Source organism: Falco cherrug, chromosome 5, assembly GCF_023634085.1.
Source record: "Falco cherrug isolate bFalChe1 chromosome 5, bFalChe1.pri, whole genome shotgun sequence".
In the NCBI taxonomy this organism is placed as follows: Eukaryota; Metazoa; Chordata; class Aves; order Falconiformes; family Falconidae; genus Falco; species Falco cherrug.
Genome location: NC_073701.1, coordinates 69,832,168 through 69,853,345, shown reverse-complemented (window position 1 = coordinate 69,853,345; position 21,178 = coordinate 69,832,168). Strand labels below are relative to the sequence as shown.

The window sequence follows — 21,178 nt, the reverse complement described above, 5'->3', positions numbered from 1 at the left end:
AGAGCAGTGAGGAGATGCCATACATCAGGGCCCAGCATGGAGGTTAATGTTAATGATGGGAACATTTGCATGGCTGAAGCTAAAAATTAACTACACAGGGAAATGTAACCAAAATCAAAGCTCTGAAGAAGCTTCAGTTGTTCAGGATTTCCCTAGGAACTCCAGTCAGGTTTATTTTCCTCACTCTGAAGGTGAAAATTAAAATCTATTTCAATTAAAATTAAATTTCAATTAAAATTCAAATTTGAATTAAAAATAAACTCCAAAAGAATTCAGCATTTGTCCTAAAAACGGTCAGGATCAGGATAGAAATAGTTCAGAGTTTTGTCCAAAGGAAAACTAACCTAGAAATACTTTAACAGGAGTCAAACATCTTGTGAAATCGCAAACTTGCCCTAAGATCCTTGGTTTATACCTATAAGCCCAAAATTGACCATCTTTGCCTGTATCTTTTGTACATCTGTGTACTGCCTGCAGGCTGCACCAGGACTTTGTAGGAAGCAGTGCTCACCCATCACCACCAGAGAACTCTGTCTCCAATACCTGTTTGCATGGCTCCAGCCAGGGCTCTCACCTGGGTACAGACTTTTATGCTACAGTTCTGGAAACCTCAAGGACACACCATAACATCAGATGAAAAACACAAGGATAAGACTTTCAGAGACAGTCGAAGTGCACTCATTTCAACCAGCAGCAGCAATTTCACTCATTTCAATGGAAACTGAAGCAGACCAACACCAAATCCTTTGTAAAAACCTTTCCCCTTCCATCTCCCTAGGACTCAAGATGTCTTCCCCCCCCCCCCCCCCCCCATCATTAAGAAATCCACCTTAATCAAGCCAAATAAAAGGTCCTGGGGAAACTTCGAACCTTGTTCTGAGGACATGTGGGGAAGATGCAGCTGTGCAGGCTGGAGCAGGAGAGGGGCTGGGCTGGTAGTGCTCTCCATCACATGGGCAGGGATCTCAGCTGCAGCAACAGGTGTCACCAGCTCAGCCCGGGAGCATGGGAATATCATTATGCAGAGGGATCAAATGACCATTTTTCAGAACCGAATGGAAACAATCCTCTCTGAACTGCAATTCACATACACATGCATTGCACAAATACGTAAACCAGTCACTTCTGGGTTTCACCTGTAAAACAAGGCTAGAAGCTATCAGCACTGCTACAGAGCCACTGCAAGAGAATACCTACAGCTAACTGTGAGGCGCTGGAGTGTTGCAGGATGGAGTCCCCCTGTACGTACCACAATCAGTCAAGAACTGGTTTCCCACATAATTAATTCTACAATCATTCAATATTTTTCTCCAATAGCACCACAATCCATCAATATTTTTTAAAAAATTAATTTTGATTGCAGCTCAATGAATATTGGCCAGCAGCAAGAATACGGATCCCCCTTTTGCATAAATGACAAAGACTTTCTGCTCCAAAACACAATGTGAGCATGCAGTGTGAACACACTGTGTTTTGGATGCGGCTGTGGTAAATGAACAGGCTGATACTCTCCACACCTGCTCCTCGCCCCAGCTCACCCTCCTTCCTCCAGTCTCCCACCTGCAGGGTGAGCAGCACATGTAACCCCTCCTTCACCTGCACTGCTGAAAGTGAGCCAACACAGCTCTCATACATTTTTAAACTCATCTTGGAAAAGGGTTGGCAGAGAGGTGGAGATGTCCTTTCCAGACAGTACAGCTGCAGTCTAGCAAGCCTCAAGCTTGTCACAACCCTTTCTATGATAACTAGAGCCTGGAAAACCAGCAGCTTTCATTGGATTAATACAGAGAAGCTTTACAAGCAGGAAAACATAAGGAGCTGCCTAGTTAGGAGAACATCTAATATTATATAATGTAATTTATAATATAAATTTGTATCATTTTGGTGCAAAAAACAGCCCAGCTGCAATGGGCCGCACTACCCATCCCCACCTCCTCCTTCTCTACAGCCCCTGCTCCTGCCAGGACATGGTGTACCTGTTCTCACCCATCAGCATTTCCACACGTTCTTTGCAATCCCTGGAATACATCTAATATTTTGCTAACCTGAGAAGTGTCAATTTGCTTTTCAGGATTCCCAGCACCAACCCTACGTACTTCTGATACACACTCATCCAGTTACAATGCTTAAACCACTTGGGGTCTTGCTCTTCCTGATCCAGGGGATCTTTGTTAAGGGTTTTGCAGCCTAAGTACCACATTGGATTTGATTGTAGGGCCAGATTTTACCATTTCTGGCCTTAAATAGCAACTGCTCGGGAGGTCAGCTACTTTGACACTAGTGTTGTCTTTGGTGCAGAGCAAAGAAATTGGTGCTATCATTTTGTCACAGCTCTCCCACAAAGTTCTTTAAAGCACTTTACCCTTTGTAAAAAGGTGCTGAATGCAATAAGCCACAGCCAGACCTTACTCGTAATAGACTTGTCAGCAGCCCATTGGCTTACTGTAGGGTAGTGGCATGTCATCTGCTGTCCCTGTGAACTGTAACACCAAGCACTTAGACAGCCTTTCATTCTCATAAAGCTCTACAAAAATTAAAAGAGCCCAAAGGAGAGTTCAGAGCCTTCTCTCTTGAAAATTAACCTCTATGAAAATGAATTCACTGTGGCTAAGTCCCGCTCACTTGTCCATTTTCTTCCCAGGATTGTGTCAGTGAAAGTCCCTGGCACCAGGGCTCTTGGAAGGCAAATATTAAGTCCTTCAATATGGGATGGCAACTCCACCACCCAGTGAGAGGACCAAGCCAGACAGCAAGTGTCGTGTCCATCCACACTGCAGTTTTGGCTCTCCAGGTGTCAAAGCGTGTTCCTGAATGCATTCACACAGGGTCCACGCATCACACCCCTTACACACCTCCAAGACACAACTTCCCCAGCTCTCTAACTCTGTCACTGAACTAACTGCCCACCATCATTGGTGGATGAAGGCCAGCAGAAGAGGGATGGATGCCTCTCATCCAGTCTCAGCCATCTGCACAATGTGTGGTCAACAAGCACATGCAGAGGGTGGACTTGGTACAGGATAGGGTGGGATGCGGGTTGCAGATGGTAGCATTGCCCACTGGAGAAGCACCACTCAGTGAGATGAATCCCACTCCATTTCACACACTGAAAGAAGCCTGACAACTCAGATTCTGAAAAAAAAACAACCCCATGCTGTTTGCACATGTTAATTCAGATAGGGGTTTTCTTTAACAGAAAACCTGGCCATTATGTTCTGAGCAGGCAGAAGCAGCTGACCCTTCCAAACACTGCTTTGAAAGTTTGTTTCACACCTTAATTACCCCATAACATCGTGGTTTAGTCTGAATTGACCAGTCTTTCTTCTCAAGGAGTTCTTTGGTGTCATTTATGCAGGCTGAAATTAACTCCAAAACAACAATCCTAATGATTCCTGTTACCACATCACTCTTTCTTCAACACAGACACCACATCCCTTTCCTACAAGATCAGTGGGGACACAAGACTGCTGAACGAGGTAATGAAACATAAGAGACTGTCCTGAAGAGCCACTCTATACACAGCTTCACCAGCAAGTTACAAGGGAGCTCAGGAAGCGGGCGAGTTCGAACATGACGTTACATCCATGTTCACACCTGGATCCAGCCTACAGAAGACAGGGCTGTGGTAAGGCACATCCACCCAGTTGGGCTCCACAGCCTGGAAGGAGGACTCAAGGCTTCCCCTCTCCTCAGTGTTTCCCTCCCATGACACCCAAGTTTCCGACACAGCTTGTAGCAGAGTCTTAAAGGTCTAATACAGAAATTAAGATTTAAATCAAGGCAAATGTCAGAAGAAAGGTGGAGAACCCCCCACCCCATTAATCCACACAACATTCCAGGTTGCCAAGCTCACCTGGTGATCAGCAAGACATTTCTCATGAACGCAGAAATTCAGGGTTTGGGTTGTGAGGTTTTTAAGCCTTCAGTCTCCAAACCTAACTAATTCACTTGCAAATCTCTAGTGCTTCTCAAAAAGATTTTAGACAAATCAAGAAGATTTTAGACAAGATTTTAGATCAGGAATTTTTTTTTTTTCAGTGAGCTCCTAAATCTTCTGAAAAAAACAGTCAGAGTAGAGAGAAAATTGAAGTGAAGAACATGGTGGCAAAGGATGTTTATAAATATATTTATCTTTGTTGTCCTAACGTTATTGAGTCACCCAGTCTTTTAGTCACCCAGCAGTAATATTTGGACAGGTTTAATCCAGTTCCATAAAGTGACTACTTTTCCATGAACTGCAATGAACTTTCTTATGACTTTTCATAATTTTTGTGTTATATTTGCAGCCAAATAAATATAGTTTGTCAAACTGAGAATTACTTTTATTACTACCAACCTATACATGACAACTGTTCTTTACTATTCATGAAAAGAAAATCTTACAAGGGTTATCCATGAAGGTTTGGGGTTTGTGATTTGGTTTTTTTGTTGGTTTTTTGTTTTTCCTAAGAGTCTCAGCCACTACAAGCATTTAAATGCACATGTATTTTAACTTTAATAAACACACAAACAACTTGCTACATGGCCAGACTTCTTCAGCAATACCTTCACTACCTGTGGTAGCATATCTGTGATTATTTCACACTGCCCTGCAGATTTTCACCTCACTGCCTCATATCACTTTGCTTCCACACAGCAATAATCAGTTTTTCTAGGAGTTATGAGAGCCCACTGTTTCCATCCTTTTCAATGATAATGCCTTTTCCTGAGGTTATATCTTCCGAAGCAGGAAGCCCTGTTTCAATACTCAAATCAAACCATTTTAGAATAACATTCTTTTTCACTTGTTCTTGTTTGTGACAAGAGGTTTCGGGTCACTGCATGTGCAAATTTGTGGCAGAGAACAGGTTCACAGTGGTACTGAGCACATCTCCACCTCAACCCAAACAGACCGATCGCTTAAATGCCTTGCTGAAGTAGGCTCTCAGGGCTTAGACCTGTAATATTGAAGCAAACTAGCCTGAAAGATCAAGCATTAACATAGATGTTAGGCTTAAGGAAAAAATGTCAGGTTTAATGCCAATATTCACAATCCCATGGAGGCCCATCAAAAGCAGAATTAATGGGCTACAGCTTTTTAACTATCAATATTTAAGCATCCTACTCATAGCTTAAGTACTTGCTTTGTTAACTACTGGGAATCTATCCCTTACACACTCTTTTATATCAATAAAAGAAAGGTATAAAGATATGTAGTGCCTCACACTTTTAATTTGACAGTATTTCCCCGCCCCCACTGTCACAAATTTCTACCTAAAAAACTATAAAGGAGAAAACTCAGTAAATTGTCATGTTTTGTGGTTTGATATTCAACAGCCAGAGCACAAAGCAAATAAGCAGCCTTGCAAAGGGGACAATGACACATCGACTCCACATGCCATGTTTGCAAGGAGTTTCCACGTCCTGCTTTAGCCAAAAGCTGCAGGTGATGTTCATGCTGTCTACCGAAGGGTCTTCCAAGACCACCCACATGATGATGCTCATCTCTCTTCCCTACAGCAAGGAAAGCTTTGGGTATCAGTGGAAGATGTTCCCCAAAGTGCCCCGAGATGCCAGGTGCTCAGGCACAGCCCATGTGCCGCAGTGCCATCAGGATGGCCAGTCCCCAGCTGGCTGGGTGCCCCGTGCTGACTCTCTAGCACACTAACAGAGCAGTGTCCAGACGCATCAGCAGGAAACTTTTTGCACAAGGTCACTTCCATACACACAAACCAGCTTTTGTTTTCAGTGAAGTAAATGTTATTGCCCATTATTCACAAACGTCAACTATACGGTGCGTCTTATGCAAATATTGTGTGCATATGGACACTAGATAAATCCACCCACAGGATCTCAGTACAGCATACTCTAATTCACACACGCTGGCACTGTGTAATAAGCCAAAATGTTCTCCAAGAACAAGATTCATGTTTCACTGCAAATATGGTTAGGCTTTTTATTCAGAGCTATGCAGTTATTACGGTTGAGAAGGCCTGACAGTATCAAAGTTGATCACAGTTCTAATTATAACTTTTCATATGCTGGATTTTATTCATTCCTCCTCCTTTTCAACCTTGATGCTTTATTCCCAGCTATTCAAGGCTTAAGACTTGTAAATTAAAACTGAAGTTTCTATTTTTTTTGAGTATAGATGTTGCTGACTGTTGCCAATCCGGAAGGCAATGCACACAAAAGGAGTTCAGTGTATACTCATTTAAGAGCCCAGAAGCAAAGCCCAAGGAGGCAAATACCTAAGGTACCTGCAGCATCCCAACAGGTGTATTAAAGCCACAAGGAAAAATCATTGAGCTTTTGTTTGTGAGGGAGTCAAGTCCATCAGGAAGTTCCAGACCTGAGATGGACAGCAACTAGATGAGTCAACTGGTTCAAGACGAGCAAGCAGATCTTGGCCCCAGGTGGCCTCCTCTCAACAGATGTACAAGCTTTCCCCAGGCTTCCCTTGGGCACTCAGCTTTCCATCCCCCAGGACAACTTCTTCCTTTTCGTTTCTGCTCCTTGCCCTTCTTCTGAACCCCGATACCAATACCATGCCCAGCTTCAGCAGTTCCTTAAGCATCAGCCAAGGGAACCCACTTCCTGTCATGCCTCATCACTGTTCTCTATCAGACACAAGGCAAGATGATAAATTTGGGTCCTTTTCTATAATCTCAAAATAAAGGACACAGCAAAAACTTCACTTTGGGTGCTCCTGAGACATGTAGAGTCAACAAACTAGAATTACATTAGACATAATGTAGCTACAGAGTGGTGTGGCGCTGGCAGAGGCTGCCCAGAGCAGCTGTGGGTGCCCCATCCCTGGGGGTGCTCAAGGCCAGGTTGGACGGGGCTTGGAGCAACCTGGGCTGGTGGGAGGTGTCCCTGCCCGTGGCACAGGGGTGGAACTGGATGACACAAACCATTCTATGATTCTATGATAAAGCAGCTGAGTAGGGTAAAATAACTTACCTCAGATGAGAACCTGAGCTGATAATTTCAGTGGGGGAAATATATCTATGTTCTTGAGAAAAGTGGAGACAGATGGAGCAAATGTTAAGGTAAATATTACAGCATATGTATGTACAAGGACTTTTCAATCTGAATGAACCATTTAGCGCAACAGAAACATTTCTGGGCATGTGCAAGTGCATCCTAGAGCCTGTGCATCTCCTTCCCTGTGGCCACTACCTCATTGAGCCACCACTCTGAACTAAGTTTAAATCTGCAGTTACAGTATTCACAGGGAAAATACATCTTCAAGGATTCAGTTCACAAACTATCGCCAAACAGCCCATCTCATCCTTGCCGGGCTCCCAGCAGGTTCATGTGGAGCAGTATAAAAGTAATACAATTTTACAAGTTGTCCACTTTAATCCAGCGAGGACCTGAACTACGGCCAGATTTAATCATCTCAGGAATCAATGTGGCCCATTTCATCTCCAGTAGCAGAGTCCCACAGCAGCATCCTGTCCAATCTGCTACACCAATTAAATTTCAAAAAGCATATAAAAGGACATCATCAGTTAGTCCTAAAAAGTCCAGTGAATGTATACAGAACAAAAGAAGTATTTTTATGAAAACCCACAAAAGACAGCATGAAATGACCACCAAACTGACTTAACATTTAAATATTTTCAAAGAACACCGGTCAATGCATTTTTTTCAACACTGCACGTAAAAGAAAACCTTTGGTTTACTGGAAGCAGAAGGTTTAAATTCGATAGTATGTCTCAGTTACATCAGAGTACTGACTCTGCAATTCACAGAATTCCCTCACCCTAATACAGCACGGTATTTAAGCATGAAGTTCATCTTCAATAAGGCATTGCTTTTCAAACTGCAGCAGAATTATTCATGTGCTTAAAACCAGGTACATGCACAAGCGTTTCACAAAGTTTCCACTCCTGCCCCTCTACTGTTGGTTATCGGTTTCCACTGGGGGTGTGAGTTTTTCATACAGCACTAGGCAGCAGAAAAATATTAGAAAAGGAACAACACTGTTATTGGAGGGAAGTCTGGGTGATGCTCGCTCATCTGATTTTGTACCGTTTTTCTGCCCTGTCACCTCCTCTACCATTTTCTACCAAATGCATTTGCTCTGCATTTCCTTTTCTCTCTTGAGAGATGTTATTACATGAAAAAATATCTGCTAGCTGTTTGGCGTGCACAGGGCAGGAGCAGGGCACAGCTGTGAGAAGCCCATCCCTCATTTCCTCGCTGCTCTTGACCCAGGTCTGTGTGCCTTTGGTGCGTTCCTCGCTCAAGCCACGGGGATGGATGAGTCTGCCTCACTTCTGAGCTCAGCTATTCCCTTTCAGACTTTGACTTCCTCGGAGGCTGAGTTTTGGGCACAGCTGGGGAGAGATACCGTGAAACAGACCTTCGATGTGGAAGGGACTACCCTGATATTACCCCGGTACAAAGTCTCCTCTACCTATATATAGTTCCCAAAAGAAGAGGGATAAGAGATACAGGTAGTAGTCATTTCTGTGTCAATACAAGCAGTTTGCACTAGGACTTGAACTCACATAATTTCCTCGAGACAGGATTTTAAGCAAAGTGGTCACATGGATAGAAAATGTGTTTACAGCCAGGACTTTAACTGTTACACTTACATATAACATCACAAAGCAAGGATTCTGCTAATGAAGAAAAGGTGTGCTTCTTTCATTGACCCTAATTAATCTTTGGGGAGAAGTAAAAACAGAAATATTTTTATTGACTTCAGGCTTTGCCAAAGCTGCATTTAGTTATATGAAGATCATGACCAGATTCTGCTTTTTACAAATACAAACTCTCTGTGGGGAAAAGAATCATAAAACCAAACCTCACCAGATTATAGAAAGACTGTGAACTGTTTCCTTCTCCCATTAGTTGTTTTCCTGTGTACGCTTTACTGCCAATATCATGCAGCATTTTATTTGTTTGCTGACCAGATGGCTGAGTATTTTCAAACAGGAAACAGAAAAAGCAACCCATAGCAAATAAGACCTTTTTTTTTTAATATAATTTTTAGCTGAACATTAATCGATACTCAACTTTGGGAACACTACCTGCTTTTATGAATATTCCATTTTGGAGCAGGAGAAAGACAAAAAAGAGAATGACGACCCCTGCAACACAAGAGGGAGGCCACGTTTGCAAGGTGTAGCTCAGGAACTTCTGCCTGACTTGCAAGCACTTGTCTCAGGATAGGACCATGCCCTTTGTGAGTGCTTAACTGTATGATGTGTCTGAAATAACCCTGTTCATTGAACGAAGCAAGATCTTAAATCAGAGCCTGACAAGAAAAAAATGTAACTGTACATTCTTATGAGGAAGCCTCATCCAATATTGCCCTCTTGGGTTGCCTCCAAGCCCACGGAGTCCATTTCCACTGCAAGAACAACTAATAAATAAAGCCAAGGACAAGCCAGCTGTCCAAGGTGGCCTGAGCTGCGCGAGTGATGGAGAAAACACACCTTACATTTACCTTGGCCATCAGCTGCATTCAGCTCCTAGACTCTTCTCTGCACTCACGCTGCTAACCCCAGTCAAAATGACCTCCAGTAGCAGGTCTAGCCAAGCCCTGCCCAGTGCACACTTCTTCTGAAGTCCAGATTTACCTACAGGGCTAAGGCAGCTTTTTAGGCAGCTACAAATCTGCATTGGTTAGCATCTCCAGCAGCCAGAGAGCACTCGGAGCTAGAAGAAACCAAGGCTAGGCTGAGGTATGGGCTAGGCGGGGTGACAGCAGTAGGCAGAGCTTTGGTGGCAGCACCATTAAACCCTCTGCAAGGGGCAGGGAAATTCGTTATCACCAGTGCTGTATCAGTCACATCAATCAGCAGTGACTCATCAGCCCAGGGACTGGGGTAAAAGGCAGGACAAGGAGGAGACCAGAGCTTTCCTCAGGCAGGGTTCCCGAGCTGTCCCTTGCTATTGATTGTGCCCACGAGATATGATCCAGCCTACAACACCAAGAAAGAAATGCGTCCACAGCTGGTTTTCCTGCCCGGATAATGCAGTCAGCCCGCAATCACCTATGCTGTAAGCAAATGTAAATTGAACACCCGCCTTCTTGCTCTGGGATATTAAATCCAAACACAAGGCCTAGCCCATTTGAAAAACAGTTGCAATAAATTGCAAGGTGATCATTACGTGCAAGCTTACATGTTAGGTTTAATCCTGTGTATATCATAGACAGAAATTTACACGGGCATGAGCTTGATGTTAATTATTCCCTGGGTAGGAAGGGGTTCTGCTGTGTGATAATGAAGCTGCTACGAGGCAAAACAATAAAACTCTTTACTCACAAACAGCTCTCCACAACTAAGGACCAAGGCTGTGCTCCTGCTGTGTTTCCATTTTTAATTCAGCAGTTCAGAGGCAAAGATTTAGGTTCCTTCTCCAGTGTAATTAGGTCACTGCAGAGACCTAGCTCCACCACTGCGAGGTCCCAGCCCTAGCAGAGCACCTTCACCCCTGCAGCTTACAGAGCGCTGCAAAGCAACCTGCAAAGCTGTGTCTAACAGCTCAGGTAATGCACTTACAGTGGAGATTAATTCCACTGATGGGTCCAGATTGATTTTATTTTACTTTAGATAACTAAAAGTTGAGCATCTACCTGACATAAGCCAGAGTCCCTCTGTCAGTGGAAGAAAATGGGCACTTTCAGCAGAAACACCACACCACGCTTTCAGGATGGGAGAAATGAGTCTTGAAGGGTGATTGTCTTGTCAGCTAGACATTTAGGTCAGACTAGATGCCTAACTTGTACAGTTAAAAGCGAGATAATTCCTTTTCATGGTATGAAATGCTGGTTCTGCGCAGTGCTCAGCTACTTCTACAACACCGGGATCTCATGCTTGGACTATGCATGGATCACTGGAGCAAGTTTTCTGTTCACATGGATTTTCGGCTGTCCTGAAGAACTGTGAGGGGGCTACATGCCCTCCTAACATGGCAGGTATTTGAGCAACTACAACCAGTCATAGTCATCCCATGACAAAACTGCCTCCACTCACCTTTATTGTTGAACTGGGGGATTACCATGGGAGTTCACCCACAGCTTCTATTGTGATGTCCCATCCCATGCCAGCTTTCAGGGGCAAATCCATCCCAGGGAGCACACTAACAAACCTTGGGGTGATCTGGACAGTTTCGGGATCAGAGCCCTCTGGATCTGTCACATTTAGCAGGCCGGAGACTGTCCATGAAAGCAGGATATCACAACAAGAGTTTACTTTTATTCCCAGCATGTGTGGCACCCAGTGTGGTGCCCCTGGGTCTCCCCATCAGACTATCTACAGTATAAATGCTAAAGTTGAATAATGGTAGTTTGTTAATCAAATTGTACTTTCAGTAACAGTCATATAACGCCTCCCAAAACCTTAAGCCAGGCATCATTGCTTCCACCCCGTCAAGTTCATATGATTATTTAAGTGCTACAGGACCTTAAAACACTATGCAACTTAGCTCCAGTTCATTTAACTTTCCAGATTTTTGCTTATTTTTTTTCTGCAATACTGAGGAACTGACTTCTTACCTTCTCTTTTCCCCCAGTTTTCAGTGAAAGCTGTAGTTCCTGCCTAACCACATGATGAGGCTTTAAGGAAATATTTTCCCTTGTTTAGCAAAGCAGTTCAAGAGATTAGCAGGTGAGTATCGCAATAGGCAATGCTGCAAACCAGCTTCTTTTTTTCTTTAATTTAAAAGCTGGAACTAAAAAGCAATGACTCTTCAGAGAAGCCAGAAAATATTTAAGTAGCATTGGCTCTAAGTGCAGTTAAAAATACTTCAAAACAAAAAGATTCAGGAATTGATTATTTTTTACATTATGGCTCCTCTTAGCTAGGGTGAATGGAAATCTGATCATCGATCACAGCTGTTTAGGAAGCAGTGCAGGGCTCAGTGCTCAACTATTTGTGATACCTGGTCTGTGCATCCCCTAAAAGGATGCCCTGACACTAACAGGACACGTTGCTTTGGTGCAGGATTGAGCATCTCCTCTAGATCCCCAGCCTCTCACCATGCAGAGGCTAACACAGAGCACAGCCGGCTTTCAGCCAAAATAAAGGAGAATTCAGGGTCCTGGTGAATCCTACATCCAGCACCAAAACCAAGCACTAATCGATAGAGTCACCCTGTCTGGTCTTCTGGACGAGGAGACAGCTGGCCCACGTTCAGCTCTTACCCGAGCAGCTCTAGGGGAGAGAGCCATTACCTTGCTAACCAGGACACTTGACATTCATCACACGGCAAGACAAGCTGCTCATCAGCAGGTCTGCAGGGCAGGTGCTTTCCAAGAAAGGTGTGGCACAAAAAGCTGAATCGTTTCTCCATTCCAATTCTATTGAGCGGCTTCCCCCCGCATCCCTCAGATGCACATTGGCTCATATTTCCTCCAGACCAGCAGAAATCCTGCTGCAAAGGAGCCTGGTTGGGCCCCTGTTTCTTTCCTTTCAAGATAAGCCTGATTTTTTTAAAAACTGGATTAAAAGACCAAACAAAAGAGAGAGACGACAAGAACTGTCTTGGGAAGCCTTTCTTTTTCTTCATTTGCTTTAAGGAACCACAGAGCTGGAGATAAAAAGCAGCTAACCAGAAACAAGCAGCATTTGATCAGCACTGTTGACCTGCCAGCAGGAGGGAGCCACGGATATAAAAGCCTGGGAAAAATCAGAAGTCATCCATTCCTGACGTACATCTCTCAAAAAAACACAGCACCACCCCTATGTGTGTATAAAACACGGCTGGACTGTGTGAAGATCTTCCTTTGAGAAACTTCAGAGAGTAAGTACAAAACCAGAAGGATTTCACATACCACAAGAAACACTGTAGAAAATTAACACTTTAAGGGTCAGTGGCTGAGGTCTAAATCACCTCTGCCCTTGAGTTTGCTGCTAAAAGTCACCACCTCGCTGCATTTTGGTTATCTGGGACTGCACAATCAATTCAGGCACTACCATTAAATGCATACTGTACTTTATCAAGCCAGCAGCAATTATGTTAATGGCGTCTTCAGGTTTTGCACTCTCCATTGCTTCTTCCTCTAGCTTGGTTATCTGATGACTTTCAATTTTCTGACCATATTCATTACATCAAAAACACCTCTAAGCATGTTCAGGCCAGTTCCAACCTCAGAAGGAAAGTTCACCCTTTCCCCAGAGCAGGGTTTTTTCATCAAATTGGATTATAAGATTAGCATTAGTAACCCACATTGGTAATTATTATATAGAAAATAGCTCTTTTGGCTGTGTCTACCCTGGTAACCAGAAGAGGGTCAGGGATCTGTCCAGTGTCACAGACTGGCTCACCTTGTTTATGTGAGTCTCATCTCCCAATGCTCCTGTATTTGGAAAGATGGACACATCATTTTAACCAATCCCAAACACCCTGAGCCACACTCCTATGGATTATCCCTGGAAAATATTTGCACCTCTGAAATGGAACAAAATCTAAACAAATGAAAATTGAGCTTCCCAGCGTTTTCACCACCAAATAACAGAGTTCCTATCATTTTTTGTAGGTACTTTCCTATAGTCTTCAAGTATCATCATAAACCACCTCTGTTACAGTGTTGTATTTCTTGACCATAAAACACCAACAGATGAGAGAGGTTAAAACCATATCAGCAAGGGAAAATGGGATGAGTGATTTGCCCTCTCTTTGTACCAGTAAAAATTCTCTGTCAAAGAAATTTCCTAGTTGGGAATAGCCCATCATCTGGAATTATTTTTTTTTTCATTGAAAATGTATCTTACAGGCAGCAATTACTTTCCTTGCAGAGATGGCACTTGCATCTCTGAAGCTGGAGTGCAGACCTCCACAGAGGGAGCAACAGCCCAGTTCTTTCACACTTCTAACACAAACATCTCTCATTTTCTTCTTCCTACATCAGGAAATACAATTCTCTTGCCATTATCTCAGTGCACATCCAGGCTAGTTCTACTCAACCAAAATTTTATGTTCTAGAAACAAAATAAGAGGGGACCAGTCCTGTGCATGTCCCAAAGCCTTCTGCACTGCTTCTAGCCCCCAGAGACTAAACACTGAGTCATTTCTTCCACTCACCCAGATAAACACTCGCCTTTTTCTTTTTTTTTTTTTATTTTGGCAGGTTAGTTTTCAGCCGAATCAGCATTTTCTCTGACTCAGCACACAGTGACAGGACTGTCAGCACCAACACAGGGGAGCTGGCAGCTCAGCTGCACGTGTCGTCTTCAATCGTCTTAAATCAGCCCTGAGCCCATGTCCCAAGTGCACAGCGATTAATGTCTGACACTATTTATCAAAGTGAGTATCACAATGCTTGTGAAACAAGGTCACTGTTAGATTTGACTAATGTTTTGTAATTCAAAGGGGTTTGTTTGGCTTTTTTAAAAGGTCACTGTAAAAAAAAGGGGGGGTAACTATTCCTCTTCTTCAAAATCAGAGATTTTCTCTTTCAAAATACTGAAAACCAAAATGTTTCCACTACCAGCAGCCAAAACCTAAACAGATTTTCAAGTCCAGGATAAGAGCTAAAATATTACCAAGGGAGAGCGGGAGGTGCGTTCTTTTCCAAGTGGGTGTAAGAGTTAGGAAAGACATAGCCATCCTGGCTACCAGCATGGGACCTTACAGTAGCAGCCCCTAGAAAAACCTTGGCAACATCTGGGAGACATGTAGAACCCGTTCCCTGACCTGTTCCCAAACACTGTTTCTTTCCTATCTCAAGCATGAGGGGTTCAAGGCTGCCTTTCTTATTGCCAACCCTTATCTGTCCTCCACTTGGGTTTTTTTTTTTTCCTACTTAACTGGTGCTTACCGCTTCCTTCAGCAGGCATTGACAGCAACCTACAGATATGACACAGGGGCAGCCTGCTCTGACAGCATCTCCCCGCTGCCCACAGAGTGAGCCCTGCAAGCCGTGACACCCCTGGCCCTGCCCCACGCCGGCTGCAGGCGGCAGGACTCCTGCCAGCACCTTCGCTTCAGACCTGCGGGCCAGGGTTTCCCTTCCAGCCATTCCAGCATTTCTGTCCCAGGTCATCAGCTGGCATAAAGCAAGGCTCAGTCCTTGTAAATCTTTCCCAGCCAACACCCGGTGGGAAACGTGGCCCGGAGGAGGCAGCTGACACCCCAACCACTGTGCCCACCCATCCCGGCACCCAGCACACTGACGGTCCTGACGGGCACCGTGCACGAGTGGGTCAGGAATCCCAGCAGAGCTCCTGCCCTTGCTCAACCTCTCGAAATCTACTAAAGCTATGCGGAATAAAGGGATGGGGGGAAAAAAAAACATGGGGAAAAAAAAAAAGGAAATAAAATCATGGGCTTCTTTATAGATGATAAATACTCATCCTGAACAATCAAGGGATGTTTGATGATGAAAGAAATGCAATCTTCTGTTGGATTAATGTCTATTACTCTTTTCAGTTTATGGTCTGTTATAGCAGTTTCTGCCATGCCTAATTTTATTATTCTTGAATCATTACAACCATGTCTCACTTTCCATTTTTTACACCAGCATCTCTGTTCCTTCTCAGGCTTCAAATTCTGACACCTCACCAGTTTGTCCTGTGCTTCCCCCCACCTTCTGTCTTGGTCTGCCTACGTGCTGAGGGACCTGTGTCCCCACGTTTCTCTTCTCACCTTTTGTGCACCTGTTTCCACTCCATCGACTTTATCATCAGCAGTTTTATAGCATGGTTTTTGCTCCTCTTTCCTCAACTTTACGACCCTCCATTGCCACAGCAAATGGAAGCTGTACATTTCTCTTTTTGCCTCAAAGACACAAGTCTGCATAGCAAAAGGTGATAAAAATAATATGATCTGTCTAGGAATCTTTCCACAGCCTATTCTGCTTACTATGAACTGTTCATAAATTAAGAGTTTAAGACCTTGCAGGGTGTTTAGAAATCAGGGGATACAACACTAGATCACCCCAGCAGCTGGTATAGATAGCTTCTGCCTTGTTGCCAAACTAGCCAGTGCTTCAGAGAAAGGGATGAGGGTACTAATAAGGGACAGCAAGAAAACAGACTTAGAAGAATTCCTTCCTACATGTTTAGCAATGAGCTAATCCCTTCAGAGATTTTAAGGCCAAGAGAGACTAAATGAATCCCAGAGATCAAGAAGTCCCAGAGGCTGTTTACAGTTACATGAAAATAAAAAAAAGTATCACCTTTTAACAGCACTAACATTTAGACTTTCAAGTGCACAGAAAGCCTTTTTATGTCTACCTTATCCTAAAGGTTTGCATCTCATTACTTTTTCTACCCTATGCATTAATGGATGTTCTTCTTTCTCTTCCTCCGTCAAGTTATTCCCTTCTTACTTAGACAGCTCCAGCCTCTGCTGTGATCGCTGTATGCTTATTGAGCAGTTACAGAACAAACACAACATTCACGGTTCCTGAGTACTAGCGATAAGGCGCAAAAATACTGTTACAGGTTTTGGTTGGGTTTTTTTTTTCAGTCATCCATCCAACTTATTTCACCATGAGCACAGGGGCTGTCTACAGAGCCATCTACAATAGCCCCAACCCTTTTCCCAAGCAGGTACAGTTCACTTAACAACATAAGGGTGTTTCTGATACTCAGATTCCTTCCAGCAGCCATCCCTGTTATTCCTACCATCTATACTTGGTGACAGGCATACTGACTTACACGCTGTGCTTCCAAGCCTGACACGTATGTCCTCTCCATCCTTTACATGGAAAGAGAGAACTTCACTTTGCTTCCCAGGCTGCTTAGTTTAGTACCTAGTACCTTGATTTAATTAACTAATATTCTTAAAATACTTCAAACTTAACTTAGGCACACCCCATTTTTTAACCTTTTCTCATCATGCAAATTGGCATTATTACAACATACTTAATCCACTGTACTTGACCTAGTTTCAAGTTCATGTTTCCCCTCCCTCCTTAAGACTTCCTTGGCCTTGTCTTGCATGTGATTTTACAAAAGATTTTTTAATTGTCCAAATAAATCTCTCCTATCACTTTTATCTTCCCCAGAAGTATTCCAGCAGACTAGTACAAAAATACTTTCCCTTACAGAAGGCGTTTAGCATTACCCTCTCCATTCACTTAGTAACTTTACAATTCTGTGTTGGGTTTACCTGCCTACTGAAGTGGCCGGTAAACCATCCAATGCAGCAGAATCACATTTATTATCTGTATCAAAAATGTATGTGTTTGCTGTCAGTCTGCATGGTAACTGGGAGTCAAACAGGGTATATGAAAGAAAACATTTTTGCCATCAGCTCGGATGTTCTGTATCTCTCTTCTAAACAATTTGGCTGAATGCGAAGCAAGACAAGAGTTACTTGCTGATATTTTTAATTTTTTTTCTAATGGTTGAAAGAACAATAGAGGGAAAGGAATGATGAAATTAAGAAAAGATCCATTTAGGCTGAGTATCAGTTAAAACGTCCCAAAAGCAAAATCTGTTCAGATTTGGGGGAAGCCAAAGAAGACTCTTTCATTTGGGAAGTTTAGAAAAATCACACTGAACACTGGAAAATAAGATGTAACAAAGATGCTCCCTGGGGACAGGGGGATGGGCATGAATATCTCATCGTTTCCAACAAAATAGCTTAATGTGTATTTAATGCCAGTGAAAAACATGGGTGTCATCAACCCTGCTCAAAGCCATAATTTATGAAATACGTGAACCATTTGCATTAGCGGCTCATTCATCACTGGCATAAGCAGAAAGCATTCACCAAACAGTTATTCTTCTACTGCTGTCCTAATTTCAGTTACCAAGTCACCAGAAGCCCAGGTTACAGCAGTGGGTCCCCCCAGCTTCTGCACCCCAGGGGGACCCCGGCCATCAAGGCCAAGCCTGCCTCTGTCTCTTGGAGCTGCACCTAACTCACCTTCTGGCATCGGAGAGCTCAGGGAGAGCTCGTGATGTGAACGGTCCTCACAGCCCAGACTGAACGTTGTTACACCAGAAGCTATGGCTGTGTCAATTTATTCCAAAAACTCATGGGAACATTCATTCAAGCTGCTTGTATGTCTGGTTTGCAGCACAAACACACCTCTCCTAAATTCAGTGTGCTGACCTGCTACAGTCCCTGATGAAAGAAGGCAATGACAAAAAGGTTTCTGAAGAGTGACATTGCTATACATTATTACTTTTACTATCTATGTAACCAGAGCACCACGGAGCCTCGGGCATAGCCAGAGATCCCACTGCTCCCAACACTGTACCAGCCCAGAAATCTCACAAACTGGCAGATACCTGTACTTCTTGTAACAGTGAGGAAACAGAAAAACAAGCTGTTGGGGAGGGGATGTATGTGCAGCTACAGGAAAGATCCCCTATAGATTCAAAATTAACTACCTGCCAGTGCATGAAACCTTGCGCTTCTCAAGCTTTTTCGGTATAAAACAAGACCTTTACCAAGTCTTCAAAGGACGGCAATACTCTCTAACAGGCTGTGCTTTCTCACTGTGCAACTTCATCCTTGCCTGAGCCTGCCCAAACCAGAGTCAATCACAACAAGAGCTATTGTGATTTTAATAGCAATACACCCAGATCACCTGGATTAGGCTGAATTAGAGCACATGGCAATGTTTTGAGATCGACGGGTAATAGCTAGATATTAGCCATGTTTTACATGAACTGTTACATTTTGTTCTTCCCTTCTGTAAATCAGCTGATCTGCTGCCCTGTTTTTTTGCAGGGTTTTGTTTTTTCATTCCCCCTCCATCCAGACGTGTTTGTAATTATGTTCTCTGGGACATACTGTTGCATGGCAGCACATGCACACACCCCAGCACGAGTAACGTACAGCTTTTTAACCATGTGAGTGATGGATGTCTCTGTCTCAAAGAGTATTCAAGTGAAACTGAAGTAAAACAACACTCTGTTCTTCTGAAAAGAAAGCAAAAGCACTCAGGTCCAGATCCAAAGGGGCGCAGAAGTGAGGCTCAGGGGGGAATTTGCACACCTAAAGCCCAATACAGAATGCTCAAAATATCAGCTCTACTCCTTTAGTAGCTCAGCTGAGATTCAGCTGTCACGTTTAACCATCTGCAGAGGTTCATCTTTTTAAGCCAATACTTTAGGATGAGATCAGCTCTAGAAGGGCCTGTTTCCCTTCACTAGCTGGAAAGGGAGACAGGTAATGTAAAGCAGGTGGCTACATAAATCCCCCTTTCTGAGGATGCCTAACGTTTAGGAGAAACATGCCACTGATCTGGGTATCCCACATGCCCTCCTACTGCAAGATTTGCCAGCCCAGACCAGCACTGAGCAATTTCACCGATGCTCTGCTACTTGCAAGACAAAAAATATATTCAATAGGCGAGGGGGGAATAGCCTTTGGGGTTGGGGACACCCCGTTTCACTGGAGAAGACACAGGCTTCTGCACCTCTGGACGGGGAGGTCCACACTGCAATAGCTCCCAAGCATGGATCAGGACCCTTCACCTGCTGAGTTCTCCAAGCTGGCTGCAGCCGCCCACTCCCAGTCCAGTCTGAGAATATACAAATTATTTCTTGCTAAACCGTGCAACTGCAGTAGGAGAGGTTCCTGAAGCATCCTCAGAGGGGTAAGAGAAAGGGGACTGATCACTGCCAACCCACTTAAAGGTTTCTGCTTGCTAGAGCCTTGCCCCTCTTTGGGAAGGTGGTGCCTAGCCTCTTCACCCCTACGCCTAGATTTAAAACACAGGAAAGACCCACTTGCGCTTTAAAAGTAGCAGTGAGGAGGATTTCCCTGCACATAGGAGTGAGGATGGAAACCCTGCAGCAGAGCTTCAGCCTTGGTCCCCTCCCTCCATCAGGGCTCCTTCTAGGCCACCCGGAGATGGACCAGAGCATCCCTGTCCGGCAGCCTGGGCTCCTGCATCCTGCACCACCGTGCAGAGCAGTCCTCGCTCCGCCGACACCCGGTCCCTCCCGTTACGGGTTTTTACAGCAGGAGACAGGCAGAAAGTTTCTCTCCCTATGTCACGCACAGGGCTCAGCCCAGGACACCCCGGGCTGACACGGGAGGGTCGGGACACCTTCAAACCCTTCCTCACTCTCCCCCCTTTTGCACTGATTCAACACACTATTTAGAAAAGCAGCGAGGCCAGCCGAGTCCCCCGCGTTTGGAGGGGGGCTCTGCTACTTCCACGCATCGGAGGGAGCTGTGACAACGGGGGGGGTGTGTGTGTCCTTCGCGGCCCACGGCTCCACGCGTGATGCTGGGGGGGCTCGGCCGCCCCGCAGAGTGCCCGGCATCACCACAGCAGGGGGTCCTTCTCCGTGGGTCTGACCTCTCTATCGTCCCGCAAACAGCCCGGGGAGGGGCAACGCAACCAGCACCTGGGGTGCCACCCTCCACTCGAGCCTGGTGCATCCTTCCCCACCCCCCACCCCCGCCATTAGGGATGGGGAAAAACCCCGGGAGGAGGAAAATCTCACCTCTTCGCAGGGCGGCAGCTGCAGGGCGGCCGCCTGCCAGCCCAGCAGCCAGCAGCACACCCAGGCGCTGCCCGGGTACCCCCGCTCCGCTCCGGCCCGCCGCATCATCATCCTCCTCATCATCCTCTGCCCCCGCCGCGGAGCGCCCACGCACCCCTTCCGCGCCGCCCCCGGAGGGGAGCGGGGGGGGGGGGGCAGGATCACCGCCCCCTGCTCCTGCCGGAGACCTCCCTGCCCCAGCCGGCGGGTCGGGCTGCCCCTGGCCCTGAGCCCCTCCTGCCGCCGGGCATAACCCCGCGGGCTGGCACGGACGGCAGCGGCCCCGCCGGCCGCCCGCTCCCGGCAGCCGGCACCTCCAAAGCCGGGAGGAGGGGCTGGGAGGAGGAGGAGGGGGAGGAGGAGGAGGTGGAGGAGGAAGGCAGGCAGCGCAGGCGCATGCTGCCGAGGTTCGCTCAGCCCCGGCGTGGCAAACGGGAGAACGGCTGCACCCTCCGGTTGTATCTCCCCAGCCCCGAAGGCTGCGGGGTGGGAGCGGCACTGGGCGGGCGAACCCCCCTGCCCTGCCCTCCTGCGGGGTGCTGGCCTGCAGCACCTCGGCCCCGCACGGCTGCTGGCGATGCGGGGTGCTGGCACCCACCGCCCCGCTCTGCCGCTGCTAAGGTCGCCCGTGATCCCCGCTAAGGTGGGATCCCACCGGGTGGGATGTGCGGTGGACCGCTGCCCTCCCCGCCTGAGGACGACAGCGACCCTCCTCCGTGGGATGGATGGGAGGGCACGGCCTGACCCAAATCATTATTATCCCCAGCATC

The 21,178-nt window shown here is 45.6% G+C and overlaps 1 protein-coding gene across 1 annotated transcript in view; it reads right to left on the bottom strand.

The window, feature by feature from the left end:
- The window catches only part of ELAPOR2 (endosome-lysosome associated apoptosis and autophagy regulator family member 2), a 103,773-nt gene extending 83,035 nt beyond the window's left edge, over positions 1-20,738 (bottom strand). Inside the window, exon 1 of the mRNA XM_055712478.1 lies at positions 20,370-20,738. Within this exon, the coding sequence (XP_055568453.1) occupies positions 20,370-20,492 (123 nt within the window). The 5' untranslated portion in view covers positions 20,493-20,738. The remainder of the gene's footprint in view (positions 1-20,369) is intronic.
- Positions 20,739-21,178: the final 440 nt, after the last annotated feature.